The 17,906-nt window shown below is 38.4% G+C and overlaps 1 protein-coding gene across 2 annotated transcripts; it reads left to right on the top strand.

Annotated features, from left to right (window-relative positions):
* Positions 1–327: 327 nt before the first annotated feature.
* klhdc4 (kelch domain containing 4) lies at positions 328–11,452 on the top strand. 2 transcript variants are annotated; one of them, XM_088079768.1, is made up of 13 exons: positions 328–559; positions 1,642–1,733; positions 1,903–1,981; positions 2,985–3,083; positions 4,586–4,722; positions 5,720–5,812; positions 7,035–7,197; positions 7,282–7,360; positions 8,107–8,315; positions 8,942–9,173; positions 9,574–9,756; positions 9,957–10,079; positions 11,100–11,452. In XM_088079768.1, the coding sequence occupies exons 1-13, from the start codon at positions 461–463 to the stop codon at positions 11,270–11,272; spliced, it is 1,761 nt and encodes a 586-aa protein (XP_087935894.1). In that variant the 5' UTR covers positions 328–460; the 3' UTR covers positions 11,273–11,452. The 2 variants fall into 2 exon arrangements, with proteins under 2 accessions (XP_087935894.1, XP_087935895.1); XM_088079769.1 differs by having other exon boundaries at positions 8,942–9,203; positions 9,517–9,756.
* The last annotated feature ends 6,454 nt before the right edge of the window (positions 11,453–17,906 follow it).

Here is a 17,906-nt window from a genome sequence, read left to right as displayed (position 1 = left end):
AATAAAAAACAAGAAATACATAGAATACAATGCAAAGAGAAATATACATATATACACACATCCTGCAATAATAAGACATTGTGAATTAAGTGTACTGATAATTTTTGTTTTAATTTAAAATTCAAAATCTCTTGATATGTGTACTTTATAATTTCGTATCGGTACACCGCGAAATCTAAGTATTAACAATAAAACATTCACTTTTTGCACCACTTGGGAGCAATTTTCAACATTTTGTGCTGCATTTTCCGTCCACTTGTCCTCCGACACGCCAGAGGGCGGTGTTTAGTTCCACGCCGTGCTTACGTCAAGTTTGTTGCCGGAAGTAAATCTCAGTTTCCACAGGAAAGGGTCAAGGCATGCCAATTTGTTTGGATTTCCATGTGACACCGACTTCATCTAAAATAACCGATAAAACCGCCGGAAACTAAGCGAAATCTGTCCGTGTGAGACAGCAGTGATGGGAAAGAAAGGCAAGAAAGAGAAGAAGGTGAAGGGAGCGGAGAAAACAGCCGCCAAAATGGAGAAAAAGGTTTCAAAAAGGTCCAAACGAGAGGAGGTAACAACACTCAGCCGAACCGGGGGACTAAACTGTTAATATAAATGTTGATATTTTTGTTTTTTACATGACAAAGAGGACATATTTGCACCGCGGTGACAGTAGATTTGTCTCTTTGTACAAATGTCCGTTAATATGTTTTGACGTTTGATGTTTATTGATGCTTTGTGTTATTTTTAGTAAGCTGCTGGTCTTTCACTGCACACTTTACTATGAATGTTAACAACAATGCAACGCTCAAACTAAATTATAATAAAGTATTAAAGCTGGCTGTTAACAGGATTTTGCCTTTACCAAAGAAAGTACTAATGCAAAATTGTGAAAATACTCTGTTACAAGTAAAAGTCCTGCATTAAAAATATGATTTTACTTAATTTAAGTACAATCAGGAATATGTACATCAAGTGTTAAAAGTAAAAGCACCCTATGCAGACACAACTCAAATAAAAGAAAGAAAACAACACACCTTCCCAAAAAAATACAAAACTATGTTTAAGAAATAGAAAACTTTTAACATTTAAAATTATGATTTAAAAAAAACACCCCAAAACTAAAACGAAAAAAAATCTCCCAAATCTCAATATTATTAAAAAGAAAATAAAAAACCCTTGAAACTCAGAATTATTTTGAAAAAAGAAAATAAAAAACCCAGTGAAACTCAAAATTATTAAAGAGAAAAAGAAAAAAAAAACACCACACAAAATTATTAAAATTAAAATTATTTTTCTTTCAATGAGCTAATTGGTTAATTAACTATTTATTTCACTTGTACTTGTATAAACTGTTTTGTCATTTATTTCAAACAAATCATCATTGTATAAACTCGTGTTTTTTAATGTGAAAATCATAATTTGTAAAGTAACTTTAAATGTCAGATAAATGTAGTGAAGTAAAAGGTACAATACTTTCCTCTGAAATGAAGTGGAGTAAAAGTATGAAGTGGCATGAAAAGAATACCTCAGTACTTCAAACTGGCTCTTAAGTAGAGTACTTGAGTAAATGTACCACCACTGATTGCCAGGACCCACAACATTAGTTTGAAACACATCATTATGGTTTCTTCCTTCCTTCTCTGTCTTTAGGAGGATTTAGAGGCTCTGATCGCTGAGTTTCAGAATCTGGATGCAAAGAAGACCCAAGTCGTAGAGTCAACATGTCCACCTCCATCACCGAGGTGAGAGACCGCATCTCTTTGTTCACGATTAACTCCTGACTGACCGTCACACTTACTTTTCCGTCCTTAGAGCCGTGCTGCTAGTTTGGCTAAGAGGAGAGGAGATTGTAACATTATGCATGAATCTTGTTGGTCAGCCACGTTAGGAGGATGTTTGAATGTTTTTCAGATTGAGCGCGTCTCTTTCTGCGCATCCTGAGAAAGATGAGCTCATCCTGTTTGGGGGAGAATTCTTCAACGGAAAGAAGGTAAAACAGTCTGAGTGATGGTGATTAATCTGTGTCCACCAGCTCACAGCCACAGAGGCAGAGAGGATTTTTTATTACTACCAACACGGTTTGGAGGGTCATGAAAAACCTAGAAAAGTCATGACATCTGCAAATAGCAAATTCTAGGCCTGGAAAAGTTTTGGAAAACTGTTTACCCTGAAAGTTTTGAAACTATTGAAATTTTGTTTCATGGACTGGTATAATAACACAATGAGTTCATGGGCTATTGTAAATTTTAAAAAAAATCCAACAACGATTTCAGTTTTACAGTTTCTGACTATAATAAAAGGTTTAATTTGAGTGGATTTTAAAAAGAAAACTTGGAAGGCATGATTTCTTTGAAAATTGCAGAAAATTATAAAGAAAAAAAGACCAAAATTATTTAAAGAACAAATGCCTTCCACATCCATGTGCTGGTGTGTTTAGAATTTCCTCTCTAAAAATCGACAGTAAAAAAGATAAAAAATAAAGCCATTTAAAGTTGCTTTCCTCTCTCTTAAAGCCAAACTAAAAACACAAGCCCCTCCCCAGTGCTTGAAAAGATATTTGACAAGCCCCCCCCCCAATTTGCACCGCCTCCCTTCTTATAAACAACAAACAGTCCCTAAATTACATTTGAATATTCAATTCTAATCCTATTCTGAATGAGTTTTTTTATATATGTTAATATATGTTTTAAAAAGCTATTATATGGTAATGTAAAAGAACTGATAAGAAGCATCAAAGTTAGTTTCAGAGGATGTATGGTCTTTAACATTCACATCAAAGTGTACAAAGTGTATAAAGCAGAAGCCGTCTTTATTCTTAGTGTAAACGATTGGTCGACTGAGATTTTGTAGAACTGACTGTTTCACAATCGTCCACATGCACAAACTGTCAGTGAGGCTCATGAGTTTTGCTGCATTTGTTTCATCAGCAGAAATTCCACTGAATATAGTCTTTATTTATAAACCTGTTTTCTTTCTTTTTTCTTTTTTTGCAGACGTACCTGTACAACGATCTGTTTTTCTACAACATAAAGAAGAACAGCTGGGTTAAATCTGAGATCCCCAACCCTCCTCCCCCACGCTGCTCCCACCAGGTACGCTCACCAAGAGGTCCGGATCCTTAAAGGGACAGTTCACCCCAAAACCAAAAATATAGATTTTTCTTCTTGCCTATGGTGCTTTTTATTAGTCCTGGTTGTTTTGTGTGAGTTGCTGAGTTTTGGAGATTTTGGCTGTAGAAATGTCTGCCTTCTCTTAATAATGGAACCAGATGGCACTCGGCTTGTGGTGCTCAAAGCACCAAAAAATACATCTGAAAACCACAACAGAAATGTCTCTTTCCAGGAATCATGATCGGGTTCCTCAAGATAATCCACAGATCTTGCTGTGAACTGTCTCATTCAGGAACTAATTTCTCTCTCATGAACTAAACCTGCCAATTGTATCACTGCGCAGAAGGAGGCGTGCATCTACTCATGGAGGAGAGCGAGGATACCTAACCTGCTTTGCTTGGGGGCCACTTTTGCAAAATGACAGCAGCCTCATACGTGTTTCAAGCATTTTAGGATGTTTCGGAAAGTTTTGGACATTTTGAGGATTATAGGACGTTTCTTAGGAGGATGATTTTTAAGACATTTCTCAGAATTTCAGATGTTTCTAGGATTTTCTAGGATGATTGTAGGATTTTAGGACATTTGTAGGATATAAGGATGATTCTTAGATTTTTGGATGTTCCTAGGATTTTAGAATGTGTCTAGGATTTTAGATAATTTCCTGGATTTTAGGATGATTCTCAGATTTTTGGATGTTCCTAGGATTTTGGACATTTCTAGGATTTTAAGGCATTAGGGGCTTGGCTAGGAGCTCTGCCAGGGGCTGCAGGAGATCCTCCATGGGCACTTTTTTTGATAAACAAGCTCTATTTTGATGTTGTTTTATGCACCTTGACATCTTTTGTATCACAAAAGTACAAAAACAATCCCAGTGTGGATCACTTTATTTGTTATTGTGAATTAGAAAGTGGTTGGGGCCACCAGCCACCCTGTCAAGGGCCAGTGTATAACGAGAGACTCGTGCAGGTGACAGCACGAGACGTAAACATTGCTGGCGTCCTCCTCAGCTGAGCTTTGCCTTTAGCTCGCTCAGTCGTGCTCGGTGAGATCGCAGTAGATACACACTTCCTTCTGCACTGTGATGCAGTTCGCAGGTACAATTTGGTAGAAAGTTTATGATCATGCAGCACAACTTTCAAGTAAGGAAAAAGAAGGGAACTAATATTAATTAAAGTGTTTCAGGATTATTTTGCATCTGTATTAATCACGCCCTTGTATAGCAACATTTGCTTCACTGAAACGTGATTTTTCTTTGAAGTCCTTCATCAATTATGTGTTTGTTCATGTAAACCACAAGAGGGCAGACTGCTGCAGCACCGATCAGAGGATCTTATCAGTGATGTCATCACGGCTGATGGCCTGCTGCGAGACAACCAATTAAATCTGAGGACATCAAAACCTCCTTATCTCGCTCTGTTTATGCAGCCCTCTCCTCCTGTCTTCCTCCCCTCTGTCTCACTCCTCCCTGCTGTCCTCCTCTGCAGGCGGTGGTGGTTCCCCAGGGTGGGGGTCAGCTCTGGGTGTTTGGGGGAGAGTTTGCCTCTCCGAACGGGGAGCAGTTCTACCACTACAAGGACCTCTGGGTGCTGCACCTGGCTACACACACGTGGGAGAACATCAAGTATGTGCAGAGGGTTATAAAAATAGACATGATGATGATTTGGAGGAATCGTAAATATAGTTATGAATGAAGACTGAATGTTTGAATACAGAGATCTCAGGGGGACCAGGAACACTTTTTGTGACTCCGTGCTGGTAATACGGCACTTGAACGTTGTATGCCAAGAGCGACAATTTTTTTTCAAATTTGGCACAAACGTCCACTCGGAGTTAAGGATGAAGTCATTCGAATTTGGTGGTCAAAGGTCAAGGTCACTGTACCTCGTCCATCGCAGTCGCATGAACTCAATATCTCAAGAACGCCTCGAGAGAATTTCGTCAAATTTGGCACAAACATCTACTTTCACTCAAGGATGAACTAATTGGATTTTGGAGGTCAAAGGTTAAAGTCATTGTAACCTGACTCATTTGATGAAGGTGATATCTCATGAAGACCCTGAGAGAATTTCCTCAAATTTGTCACAAACATCCACATGGACTAGAATGAAGTGATTAAAATTTGCAGGTCAAAGGTCGCTGTGACCTCATAAAACATGTTTTTTACCCCATAATTTTGGAATTCATACCCTAATTTAGACAAACTTGCACACAAATATCTAATTGGATGTAATGCTGAGGTGATACTGTTCTGTATCCTAAAGGTCAAAGGTCAACTTGACTGCGACGTCATAAAGTTCTGCAGAAACACTTTTCTGTGTGAGGGTGACACTGATCATGGCTGCTGACCTTGAAACTGCTGATTGTAAAGATCTTCAACCTTAAATTCATTTATGAGGACATCTTAATTAGTTACTTATATTACTTATATTATTATGTTACAGTCTTTTAATGTAAGTTTTATTAGAAGATAAATTGATTGATTAGGTAATAAAAATTAAACTGCCATAAAATCACTGCTTGAACCAAGTCCAATAGGTGCATGGTGCTTTGGACATTTACAGTCATTATTTTACAGAAATAAGTAATCCAAAATAATTTCAGGCTGTGTGTTTTTCCAGGGCGCCTGGCGGTCCATCAGGACGCAGCGGTCACCGGATGGTCCTCGGCAAGAAACAGCTGCTGGTGTTTGGAGGTTTTCACGAGAGCACCAGGTAAGTTTCCGAAAAATCACCAAGGACAGTATGTCTATATAGATTAGTTTAGATTTGATTTGATTAGATTAGATCTTTATTTGTCCAAAATGTGGAAAATTGTCTTTGGCTTCACAAAAACACAATGACATGGATTACAAACAAAACAACATTTAAAAACAAAGAGATTAAGAGAGCGCTTGAAGAAAATAAAGACATCACCACCATTAACATTGTTCATTAATAGAAAACATTATTATATAAACACAGTACATTAATCAAAAATTAAAGTTTCATTCTATATCATTTTACCATTTGTGCAGTTAAAACTTAAACATTTACCTCTCCAGCGACTTGAAACACTGCTCATATATCTGAAACTTAATGATCAATTATCATCATTGACGGCTGTTATCATGTTATTGTTATTGTTCAGAAAGCCGTACCTGACATATATGTTATGTTACACTAAATGCTGATGCTGTTGTGTTACCCATTTTAAATTCTATTTCTAATTCTCTTTAAATTCTGTTCAGATGTAGTGAGGATACTTGTTGTGATTGTTACAATCATTATTTTCATTGCTATTTATTTATATTTTTAGTTTTTAGTTTTCATGTTTTCTCATTGTTTTTCATTCATATTTGCCTTTGATTTCAAAATGATATATTTGTTCTATTTTATATTTACTTGTGTGGAGCCCGGGAAGAGTAGTTGCTATCCTAGAAGTGGCTGATGGGTAACCAAATAAATAAATTCACTAAAATAAATAGTCAAATTTGCCTTAAAGTTGCATTGATTGGACAAAATTGCAAAGTTGTGCAAAAAAATCACAGGGATTAGCTGCAATTGCATCTGTTGTTAAAGATCCTGGAGGGAGTGTTTGCCTGTTGAACGCCGTCATGCTCTCTAAAATCACACACTGGGGCACATTTATGCCCGTTTTGTTTTACTCTGTATAAAGAAACAAAGGCAGCATAATGAGAGGTCTTTGTTGCGGCAGTATTATGGGACTTATTGGACAAAAGTGAGTTATATTTAGCTCGTTATGGAGCTCTGCCCCAAAGTGACCATAAAACTGATTAATGCAGCTGTGAGAATGAACTCCAGACTGTCGTCTAAACAGCGATCTCCTCGCAAAAGGTCATTAAGTTGACTCCTCGAGCTCTTAAATGCACCAGATCCTTCTGTTTTCAATTAAGGATTCAGTTTCCTCTCCTGCTTCCTCCTCTTCCCCCTGCAGGGATTTTATCTACTACAATGACATCTACTCCTTCTCCCTGGACACCTTCTCCTGGTCACGCCTCACTCCGTCAGGCACCGCCCCCTCCCCGCGCTCCGCCTGTCAGATGACCTCCACGCCAGACGGCACGGGTGTCATCATTTATGGGGGATACTCTAAAGTGGTGAGTGTGTGTTTGTGTCCCATACTGATTAAACAATACTTTTGTGATTTGTTCTGCTTAATTGTGTGTGTGTGTTTTATCTAGAGAGTCAAGAAGGATGTAGAGAAGGGAACCATCCACTCAGACATGTTCCTTCTCAAGCGAGAGGGTAAAGATGGCCAAGGTACAAACAACTTAATTTACCAGAGATAGTACAAATTATAGATATTAATAGAAACTATTCAGCTTCCAGTCATGGAAAAGTCATGAATTTTGCAAATAGCAGTTTCCAGGCCTGAAAAGGTTTTGGAAAACTAAGTATACCCTGAACGTTTTGGAAAAGGCATGGAATTTTCTTTCACATTTTCAAGATTTTACACAGGTTTTTGAAAGTCCAAAGATAACTACTGTTTTTTTACATTTTCTGGCTGTGATAAATGGTGTAATATTTGGTGATTGTTAAAGAAAATGCATGTTTTCTTTAATATTACCAGAAATTTTTAAAGGAAAAAAGAAATTGCCAAACATTTTTAAAGAAAAAAAAGCCGTTATTTTTTCTTCAAAATTAAAAATAAAAATAAATGAATTTTCTGCAAAAAAATCCCCAAAATTGTTTTCTTTAAAAATCACCAACATTTTCAAAGAAAAGAAAATTCCCAAAATTTTGTCTTTAAAAAGAGATCATTTGTTTGTGCTCTACCCTCCTCCCCTCTCATAAATAAAGAACAAATAACAAATTTATTTTCAGCTCTAATCCTGTTCTGAATGTCTTTTTTTTCCCCTCTTATATAGTAATGAAATAGAACTGATAAGGAGTAAAGAGAATGTCTAGTCTTTAAAATTTGCTTCAAAGTCATGGAAAGTTATTGGTAATAATGTGTATGAACCTTTAGTTTCTGTTCTTACTTGTTTTTTGTGGTTGTCCTGCAGAGAAGTGGTCATGGTCCAGGTTGAACCCCTCTGGGAACAAGCCTCCACCTCGCTCTGGTTTTTCCCTGGCAGTGGGTCCAGCAGGGCGGGCGGTGCTGTTTGGTGGAGTTTGTGATGAGGAAGAGGAGGAGACACTGGAGGGCGACTTCTACAACGACCTCTACCTGTACGACACAGCGAAGAACCGCTGGTTCCCCGGCCTGCTCAGGGTAAGCTGCGAGGCCACAATCCTGCTGAAAGAGTGACTGTTTGTTTGGATGGAGGACGTTTTTAAGCTTCAGACTCTGTTCTGTGTATATAATTGATGCTGAACAAGTCCCTCGCCACCGCCACTGCATGATCATCTCTTGATCATTTCTTTAGAATGACTGCAAATTCATTTTAAAACTTGATTTAAAAAAAAAAAACTGAATTATTTTTTTTTTCTCTGAGGCTCTTTTCTGCACTTTTGCCATTTTAGTGGTGAATTTGAATTAAATTTAATTTTATTTTGTTAATTCTTTATTGTTGTTATTGCAAATCATTTTGTAATTAATATCACATTTTATATATTTTCTATTTATTCTTTTATTTTAAGTCTCTATCCTTTAGTATGTTATATATCTTATTGCTCTGTACAGCACTTGTTTTATGAAATGTGTTATGCATAAAGCTGCCTTGTCTTGGAAAGACACAAAAATGAATGACCAACAATTCTAAAAATCCCTAAATTATTTCTATCAATTTTCAAAAAGTGCTCATCTCTGGTTGGAACCAGCATCTCTCAGGGGAGCAGCAGGGGATCGGTGCTTCGTCCGATGTCTGCGATTTTTAATTGTTTTGTTCCTGTGTCCAGGGAAACAAGCCAGAGAAGAAGAAAAGAAGAAGAGGGAAGAAGGGTGGAGCAGAGGGGGAGGGAGAGGAGACGAAAGAGGAGGAGCAGCAGGAGGGGACACCTCAAGGACCCACGGAGGTCATCAAGGAGATTATCACTGAGGACGGCACCGTGATGACCATCAAGGAGGTGATCCCTGGAGCTCAGGAGGAGGAGGAGGAGGAGGAGGAGGAAGAGGAGGACGAGGACGATGGCAAGATTACACACACACGCACACGCACACACAGACTAAACTAATTTAACCCTTTAAAACCAGACCTCCTGTGGGTGGTCCTGCTTAAATATATCTGAAATAAGAGCCATAAAAGCTGTTATCTTACTTTATGTGCTGTGCAAACGTAGTATTTCACCGCAGATACCGGGGTATTTACATTGGCCTTTGAGCTTAGGTTGTACAGATTTTAGAAATATGAAGCATTTGAAGATATTTCATGAAATGACACCCCAATAAGCAAAAATACCAATGTAGGCACTTTTTCCGTCTTTTAGTGTTTCACTTCTCTATCGCAGAGTTCAAAAGGCGAAGATGTGAAAAAACAGTAAAAATATAGATGGTTTGACCATCAGATGTTTTCTTATCCCCTCTGGTTCAGCCTCGGCCCCTCTGGTGGAGCCCTGTGCGAGGTCCAGCGCCATGGCAACGGTGCGTCAGGGCAAGCTCTTCCTATACGGAGGGATGTTCGAGGTTGGCGACCGTCAGTTCACACTGAACGACTTCTACTGTCTGGACCTCAACAAGATGGACCAGTGGGACGTTCTGGTTGAAATGGATCCAAGTGGGTGAAAAAGACACATCGAAAACGTAAAATAAAGTAAACAAAACATGATAAGAAATGTGTTCAGCTCGTCTGAAAGCAGCCAGTTTGCTGTTTTGACTCATTTGAATATCTTGTGATGCAGGAGAGGAGATGGAGGACGATTAGATGAGAGAGAAGTGTGTGAGGTTTCATTTGGATTAATGATTTTTCCTCCACAGAGACGCAGGAGTGGCTGGAAGAGTCTGAGTCAGAGGAAGATGAGGAGGAGGAGGAGGAGGCGAAAGGAGCAGAAGGGGAGGAAGAGGAGGAGGAGTCTGAAGAGGAAAGCGAGGATGAGGAAGGCAAGGAATTATTTTGCCTCTTAAACTTACGCATGATCCTGTCTGTCTTTACCACTTAATGCAACTTAAAAATAAGCAACAAACACAGTATTTGGATCAGTATATGCTTGACATTAAACATGATAATATAAGTTATAGCAAGAAAGCAAAACTTTATTTATATAGGAAATTTAATTCCAGGTGGAAGCACAATGTGCTGCACAAGTGTTGGATATAAGGTGCAAAATAAAACCATTTACTGACCATAAAAGGGAATCAAATACATTAAAAACAAAACTAAAAACTCATCAGATAAAGTTGATGAATAAACAAATAAAAGATACAAAGACATGAGTCAAAATTTATAAAAGAAAAAAAAATAATAGTACATGTAGCCATTGAAAGAGGATAATACATATGAATTAAATGACTAAGAACTAAGAATAAAATACAATAGGAAAAATAGATCTAAAAGATGATAACATAATTGAGTAAAACCATAAAAAGACCAAATAATAAATAAACCAATAAATCAATAAAAAAAACAGACCTAACTTAAAGCCAATGAAAGAAATTAAATTAAATAAAATGAAATTGGCACACACAGCTGTCTATAATGACGTCACACCTGCTTTTTATATCATTAAATAACTAATTAAAACCAAACTTCATACCCACATCAACAAACAGTGATAAGGACTACCCAAAATGGCCTAAATATTTTTTGGGGAAAAATGTATTTGAAGTGAAATTTGAATCTTTAGGCCACTTTTACATTGCTGATTCAAGGCAGGAATATCAAGCCATTATGTCACGTCCGAGCGGGGACAGGAGGCAGTATTAGCCCAAAAACGCGGTCTGTGTTAAACATGAAGCCGGGAAGAAGTGACCATGAGCTGCATGTTGGGAAATTTGGAGCAGATAGGCTCCTTTTAAAGGTGATGTTGGATTTGGCAGGAAACCAGCTAGAAGCTGTTCTCACTAAATTTGACCATGATTTTTAAAATGTAAGCAGTAATTTGAATAACTGTGTGTTTCCAGATGAAGAGGAGCACCCCGCAGTGCAGGAGGGAGAGACAGTGACGGATTACCAGACCCGCACAGAGCAGTACTGGATAGGACTTGCACGTGCCAACATGGGCCCCGACGCCAAGGACAAAAAGGTCGCCAAGGTTGCCCTCGCTATGGCTAAAGTCTTCTTTGAAGACCAGTAGTGGGATTTGCCCAAAACTGTTTGAGTGACTGTGAGTTTGCGGTTTGTGTGTGTGCGTGTATGTGTGTTCTTTGTAAGGAACTTTTATAAAGTTTTGAACTGCCCTGCAAAAAGTTCAAATAATGCAAATTGAATATCATTCAAATTTAAAACAGAAAATAAAAAAAAACACTTAAATTTCTCCCACTGTTGAAATTAAATTTGTATATATTGACTATTTTTACGAGTACACTGTTATATTTCTGGTATGTTGACAGTTGTTCATCAAATCTCAGTAAGAATAACGCTGTGTGACTTCACATGGTAACATTTAACGTTAACATTTTTAGGTATTTTGCTGCTGTCCGTTTTTGAGACCAGTGTGTTGAGGCAAAGTAAATAAGACAGTAGTGTTTAAATACTCGGAGCCACATCTTAGTGCAGGTGAGTATTGAAATTAAATTGCATCGTCATGTCATGAGGACTAAAAAAGTTGGGGGTTGTACAAACTGCTAAATTATTATCTTCCCTTTAACATGGCTCTTTTTATCCCAAAAACATCTGTGTAGCGTTCCTCTTTTATTGCTTATAGATCAGTGATGTCACAGGGGGTGTTTTACCTGCAAGCTTGTCAGATTTGTGCCAGAACTAAAACTTGACTACACTTAAACCCACTTTAGGTGATTTTTCTGCCCACTTGGGGGCAGCAGAACAAACTAAACACAACATTTAGATATCATCAATCAGTAAAGTTGAGATGGTGAAAAATCTGTTGGCAAACTGCTGCCTGTTTACACACTCAGGTGATGCGGAGCAACATAAGCATTCATTGGGAGTTGTTGTTTCTGCCTGATGAAGGTAAGTTCAGCATTCATTCGCCTCTTAGCTGTTTGTATGTTCACAAGCTGGATGCCTGCTTTTTCAGGTGCAATATGGTACTGGATTGGTGGTGCACAGTGTTTTTTTGTTGTTTTTTTTACACTGAAAACAGCTTCCTGCTGCTGGCAACATGGTTGATAAGAGAAGTGAATCAAAACATTAAAGTTTCAGGCTCTAAAGCCAGAACAATTAGCTGAAAAACATTAAAACGGCCTGTAGAAGTGAGGGGAACTGCGGAGTGATGTGATAATTATGGCCTGAGCATGACATGACATGTTTTCTACTTTAATTAACTTCTCCTATAGAAGAAATAATTTGAATGGTGAAGACCTTAACAATGAAAAGTTGCTAAAATTTGGAGTTTTCGCAGGACAACATTGCTGTGGCGTGGAAGCCGTTTTGCATGTTTCACTGTCAAACAGTTGTCGTAGCTTAAACTAAACAGTAATGAGTCCTAAAACCAGGACATTAGTTATAATTTGAGCACCTCCAGTTCCCTCGTCTCAAAGTGGATGGGTTTTTTGGATGGGTTTTTGGTTAGAAGCCTGAAATAAGATCTGTGGTTAACACAAGCTAAAGAAACCGCGCTGTTAACTTTGACGCTTTTTTGAGGCAAAACAAGAATACAGAACATCATCATGCCGAACCGCGACAAAAATGACTTTACAGCCTCGTATTGGTGGCGATGTGACCTTAGTGTAGTTCGTTTATAGCCTAATGTTAACTTTTTACCTTTAGACTTCAGCAACCATAAAAGTGGTGTTTGTGAAGATTATCATGATGAGTAAAACATGTACGTATTATAAATGTTTGTTTGCCACAAAGCTTTTGATCCACTTTATAGTGTTGAGGACAGCTTAGAAAAGTGGTAATACAAAAAGAAGACAAAAATGGAAAGAAAATTATACTGCATGTCTTGTTATGCATCACAGTAATAAAGGTACATTTTCATAGTGAATAAACACATAAATCTCTGACAATGTAATTTTTAACAGTAACACATTTGCAAACGTTTGAAAAATTCCACTGTTTCCACTGTACCATGTACTTTTATATTTCTAGACAGACTTTGCTCCCATCTGGTCGACGTTTTTGTCAGTGCAGTCGGTCACAGGTGGAGAACAGAACTTTGCAGACTGCTTTAGAAACTTGCAAATATTGAAAGAAATTGCAAACAAAACCAAGAAAGTAGTGCTTTATGTCTGTAAAACCTGAACAATTGAACAAAAAAGACTTTCCAACTTGAATAAGAGCAACCAATAAATGGCAGACCATAGCTACAGGTGTTATTAGAGCAATTGTTCCTATTAGTTTTAGGTCTGCACATAAGGGTTAGGGTTAGGGGAATTAACACATATTACATTTTATTCGACAAAATGTAAATAAGTAGGCTTAAAACACAATTAAATAAAACATATTGCAAAAATTTTGTGAAATTAGTTAAAAACCTGGGGCATTTCTAGCTTTTAAAGACATTGGGGCTGAGCCTGAACCTTCATAGAAAGAAAATCGCTCAGGGCTTTTTTCCCTTAAAAAATTTGGGGTAATTTAAAAGAAAAAGAAAATGGCAACCTTCTTGTTCCTCTAAAATGTTTTTGCTTTTTGCCTCTAAAAAAAGGAGGCTTTTTTTTCGCTCAAAAAAATAAAAATCACCAAAAATGTTTAAAAAAAAAAAAAAAAAAAGTAAAAAAAAAACAAAACAGGCAGTATGTTTTTCACATTGTCACGAGTCACCTACGGTCCTTTCAGAATAGACCTGTGACTCACTTTTGGACTGCGACCCCCCTGTTAGGAACCACTGCATTACTGGTTTGAGCAGAAAGTAGAGAAAAACACTGCAACAAGTGAAGTTCCCTCTGATGTAACTCTTGTGCTTTACTCTGGTCATCTTTTTCATCATCCCAACTTTTTTTCCAGTTAGATATTCTGTGTTTACTGGTCTCTTCTTTTTCCCCTTTAACATGATAACTGCTTACTAGGTGGTTTGCTGTGACCCCTGCAGATGACTTGCAGCAACACGTTCTTTGAGTTTTACTCGTCTGCAACAAGCAAGAGGGGAGACTAGAGAGAGAGAAAGAGAGGAAGGTGTGCTGAGCAGAGCTACGACGAGTGTTCAGGAATCATCAGATGATGTGAGGAGCTGGAGAGCAGGGGAGGCAGTGCAGAGGAGGAGGTAGAGCGGCTGAGAAAGATGACAAGACAGCAGCAGCAGGGAAGAAAAGGGAGAGGAGGAGGAGCGAGGGATGCAGGGGAGGAGGAGGAGGAGGAGACGAGTGCACGACGTGTCAGGGTAGGCATCAGTCACTGCGAGCACCAGCCTATCCCTCTGACCTATTTTATCCTCCATCAGCATGCTGAACGAGGGATAAGAAGAGGCTGATGAATAATAGAGGAGAGGGTGAGATGGATGAGAATGAGGCTGCCTTCCTCTCGTTCACTCCTCCCTCCTTCGCAGCCCCTCTTCTCCCTTTTCTTCTGCGACCCCCTTTTTTATTTTAACTCCGGGACAAAAAAAGATTTTATAAATAACTAAAGAGAAGTGACTTTTTTTTTCTTTTTTTTTGGGGTGCACTGCTGACGTGGGGGCACGTAGCGTGGAATCGTCATGAGTTACGTCGGTCTATAGTGTGTGTGTGTGTGTGTGTGTGTGAGTGAGTGTGAGAGAGAGAGAGAGAGAGAGATGGTGGAGCCAGGTGGAGGAAGGGGGATATTTTCTAGCTTTTCTTAACTTGGTGCACCTCATGTTGCATTAACAAACTGTCAGACTTGGTTTCAGTAAAGTTTATATGTACATAAGTGATACTCAACTCACGCCCTGTGCGTCAGATCTGGCCCCATAAAGGATTTGGGGTGGCCCCTAACCATTATCTAATTCCTGGTAAAAATACAGTCATTCGCACTGGGAATTGTTTTTGTACTTTTACACAAGGTGCCAGAGTACATAAAACAACATCAGAATAAATCTTATCAGAAAAAGTGCCAGTGGAGGATTCTCAGCTTCCCGGACAGAGATCCTAGTCAAGCCCCTGATGTCCTAAAATCCTAAAAAAGGTCCTACAATTCTAGAAACATCTTAAAATCCAAGGAAAGTCACAAAATCGGAAAAATATCCTAAAATCCTTGAAACGTCCTAAAGTCCTTGAAATTTCCTAAAATCTGAGAAATGTGGTAAAATCCTATCCTAAAATTGAAGAAATGTTCTAAAATCCTAATGTCCTAAAATCCTAGAATGTCCTAAAATCCTAGCAACATCTTAAATTTGAGTAATGTCCTAAAATGCTAAAAAAGGTCATAAAATCCTAGATACATGCTAAAGTCCTAGAAATGTTTAAAAAATCCTAGAAATGTCCTAAAGTCCTAGAAACTTCCTAAAATCTGAGAAATCGTAATAATGTCCAAAAATCCAAGAAATGTCCTAAAATCCTAAAAAAAAAGAAAAAAAAAATTAATTAAATCCAAGAAATGTCCTAAAATCCTAAAAAAAAAAGAAAAAAAATTAATTAAATCCAAGAAATGTCCTAAAATCCTTGAAAAATGTATGGGGCTGCTGCGACTGGCCCCTGGCCTCCTGTCGTTTTGCAAAAATGTCCCTCCAGCAAAGCAAGTTGATTATCCCTGATGTAGAAGAACTGAATCACTTTTGGATGCCAGTATTTGATAGATGAGGATGTGGAAATTGTCAAAACTAGCAGCCTCACACAGACTTTCACTTTGATCATTGGATGAAATATTGGTTGCCTTGAGATGTTACACATTGCACAGACAGAGCAGATGGTGATAAGGCTGCCTAACTGAGAACAAAAAAAGAATATTTTAGCTGAGATTTAGTGCTGGCTGCACATTTTTGTAAACTTCACTGTCATCATCTGATCCAATGTGGAGGCACTGGTTAGAATTTTCATTTTACTTTTTTCCTTCCTGGAGTTTATAGTTTGCCAAATCGATTGAATTTACAGACTGAACTACAAAGACCTGTAATATTGTGACAAACGTAACTTTTGTGTGTGAGTTAAATGTTGACAACAGTACCCCTCATACCCCTCGTACATTAATGTAATTTTGCTCATTCTCGGTTTTGCTCAGTATGTGACCCAGTAACCGTTATTCGTGATGGTGTCAGCGCCCTCTCAGCTCTTTTTGACTCTGTTCACATGTCGTGGATTTGTGAGCGCAGACACTTGTGTTACTAACTTCTCTAAATCCTAATCCCTCTGTTGGGGTCAGGAAATCACACTATCTGTGCGTCACCCCACCTGCCCTCTCAGTCACCTGCTCACCTCCTTTCTCTCATCCCCCTCCACTTCCCTCCCCCCTCGCTCTTTCGCTCTCTTTCTCTCTTTCTCTTTCTCTCTCTACTACCAGTGTGTTTAGAGGCCTAAGCCTTAATCCCCAGCCTCACAGTGATTTTATTACTGTAATCTGGGCTAGAATTGGCTTAGCTCTTCCAGACACTGGCAGACAGAAGGACAAGGACAACAAGAGCAACAGGACAACTGCAGGGAGGAGCTGAATGGGGAAAAGGAGGACATGGAAAGAAGTGTAGAGGAGGGGATGAGAGGACAGTCAGGGAGAGGTAGGGACAAAAGAAGACAGTGGTCCGAGGGGAGTTAGTCTAAAGTAGCAACTTTAGTGACATTAGTATCATGTGGTGCTAACTTTTTGGCTAAAAGTTCCAGTGGACGATCTCTCGCACCCATACAGAGGTCCAAGCAAAGTCCCTGACGTCCTAAAATCCTTGAAATGTCCTAATGGCCCAGAAATGTCCTAAAATCTGAGCAACGTCCTAAAATCGGAGAAACGTCCTAAAATCCTAGAAATGACCTAAAGTCCTAGAAACATCCTAATATATGAGAAATGTCATAAAATCCTTAAAACGTCCTAAAATCCTGCAATTGTCCTAAATTCCTAGAAATGTCCTAAAATCCAAGAAATGGTCTAAAGTCCTACAAATGTCCTAAAATTTTACAAATGTTCTAAATTACTAGAAATAATAATAAAATAATAAAATAATAAAATCTGTTTGAACGTTCTAAAATCCTAGAAACGTCCTAAATTCACAGAGGCGTCCTATATTCCAAAAAACTTCTGAAATCTGAGAAATGTCTCAAAACCCTTGAAATATGTATGGAGCTGCTGCGACTGGCCCCTGGCCTCCTGTTATTTTGCAAAAGTGGCCCCCAAGCCAATCAAGTTGAGTATCCCACAGTTAAGGAATACTTCACCCACATATGACCATTTCCGTATCAATAACTCACCCTTTGTTATGTTGACTTTGTGAAGAAAACGTTTTTCTCTTATGCCTCCGATAAACGAATCATCCAAAAACAGAGAAGATTGTTTATGATTTGAAGACGTAGGAGTCAAGAGTTGGACACCCCTCTCCCTCTCGTCTGTGCATTAAATGAGAAGAGGTCACATGTCCAAAATGATGGACTGAAACCTAAATTAACATATGAAATTTGTTACGAGATCTTATTGGACCAGATGATTTAAATATGTATATCCCCAGATTAATTTCTGCCTGAGATATACAGTAAGACACCAGACCTGGTGCATGACTGAGGGAAAAGAGTCTCGTCTTTTTTATGAACCGGACAAACCTGCTTCCCAAAATTGTTCCTAAAAATGTTGTTTGCTTAGTTTTTGTTTTGAGCTGCATCTGTCTGCTGGCGGAGAGTTTACAATAGTTCAAAGCAGCTTAGTTCCCAAATACAAACATTAATATTTTGACTTTTTCCTGCTTGCCACCAACGTCAATAGATGTCGATATTTAATGC

Source organism: Plectropomus leopardus, chromosome 7, assembly GCF_026936395.1.
Source record: "Plectropomus leopardus strain MGB_pleo_1.0 chromosome 7, ASM2693639v1, whole genome shotgun sequence".
In the NCBI taxonomy this organism is placed as follows: Eukaryota; Metazoa; Chordata; class Actinopteri; order Perciformes; family Serranidae; genus Plectropomus; species Plectropomus leopardus.
Note: the sequence above shows the minus strand (reverse complement) of the source record. Positions and strands in the feature narration are given on the sequence as shown.

Bases quoted from the DNA above. Each gene is read 5' to 3' on its own strand.
- klhdc4 (XM_088079769.1), top strand. From the start codon at position 461: ATGGGAAAGAAAGGCAAGAAAGAGAAGAAGGTGAAGGGAGCGGAGAAA. The intron at 7,198-7,281 runs GTGAGTGTGTGT...TGTTTTATCTAG, and splicing joins ATGGGGGATACTCTAAAGTG to AGAGTCAAGAAGGATGTAGA. The intron at 10,080-11,099 runs GCAAGGAATTAT...GTGTGTTTCCAG, and splicing joins GGAAAGCGAGGATGAGGAAG to ATGAAGAGGAGCACCCCGCA.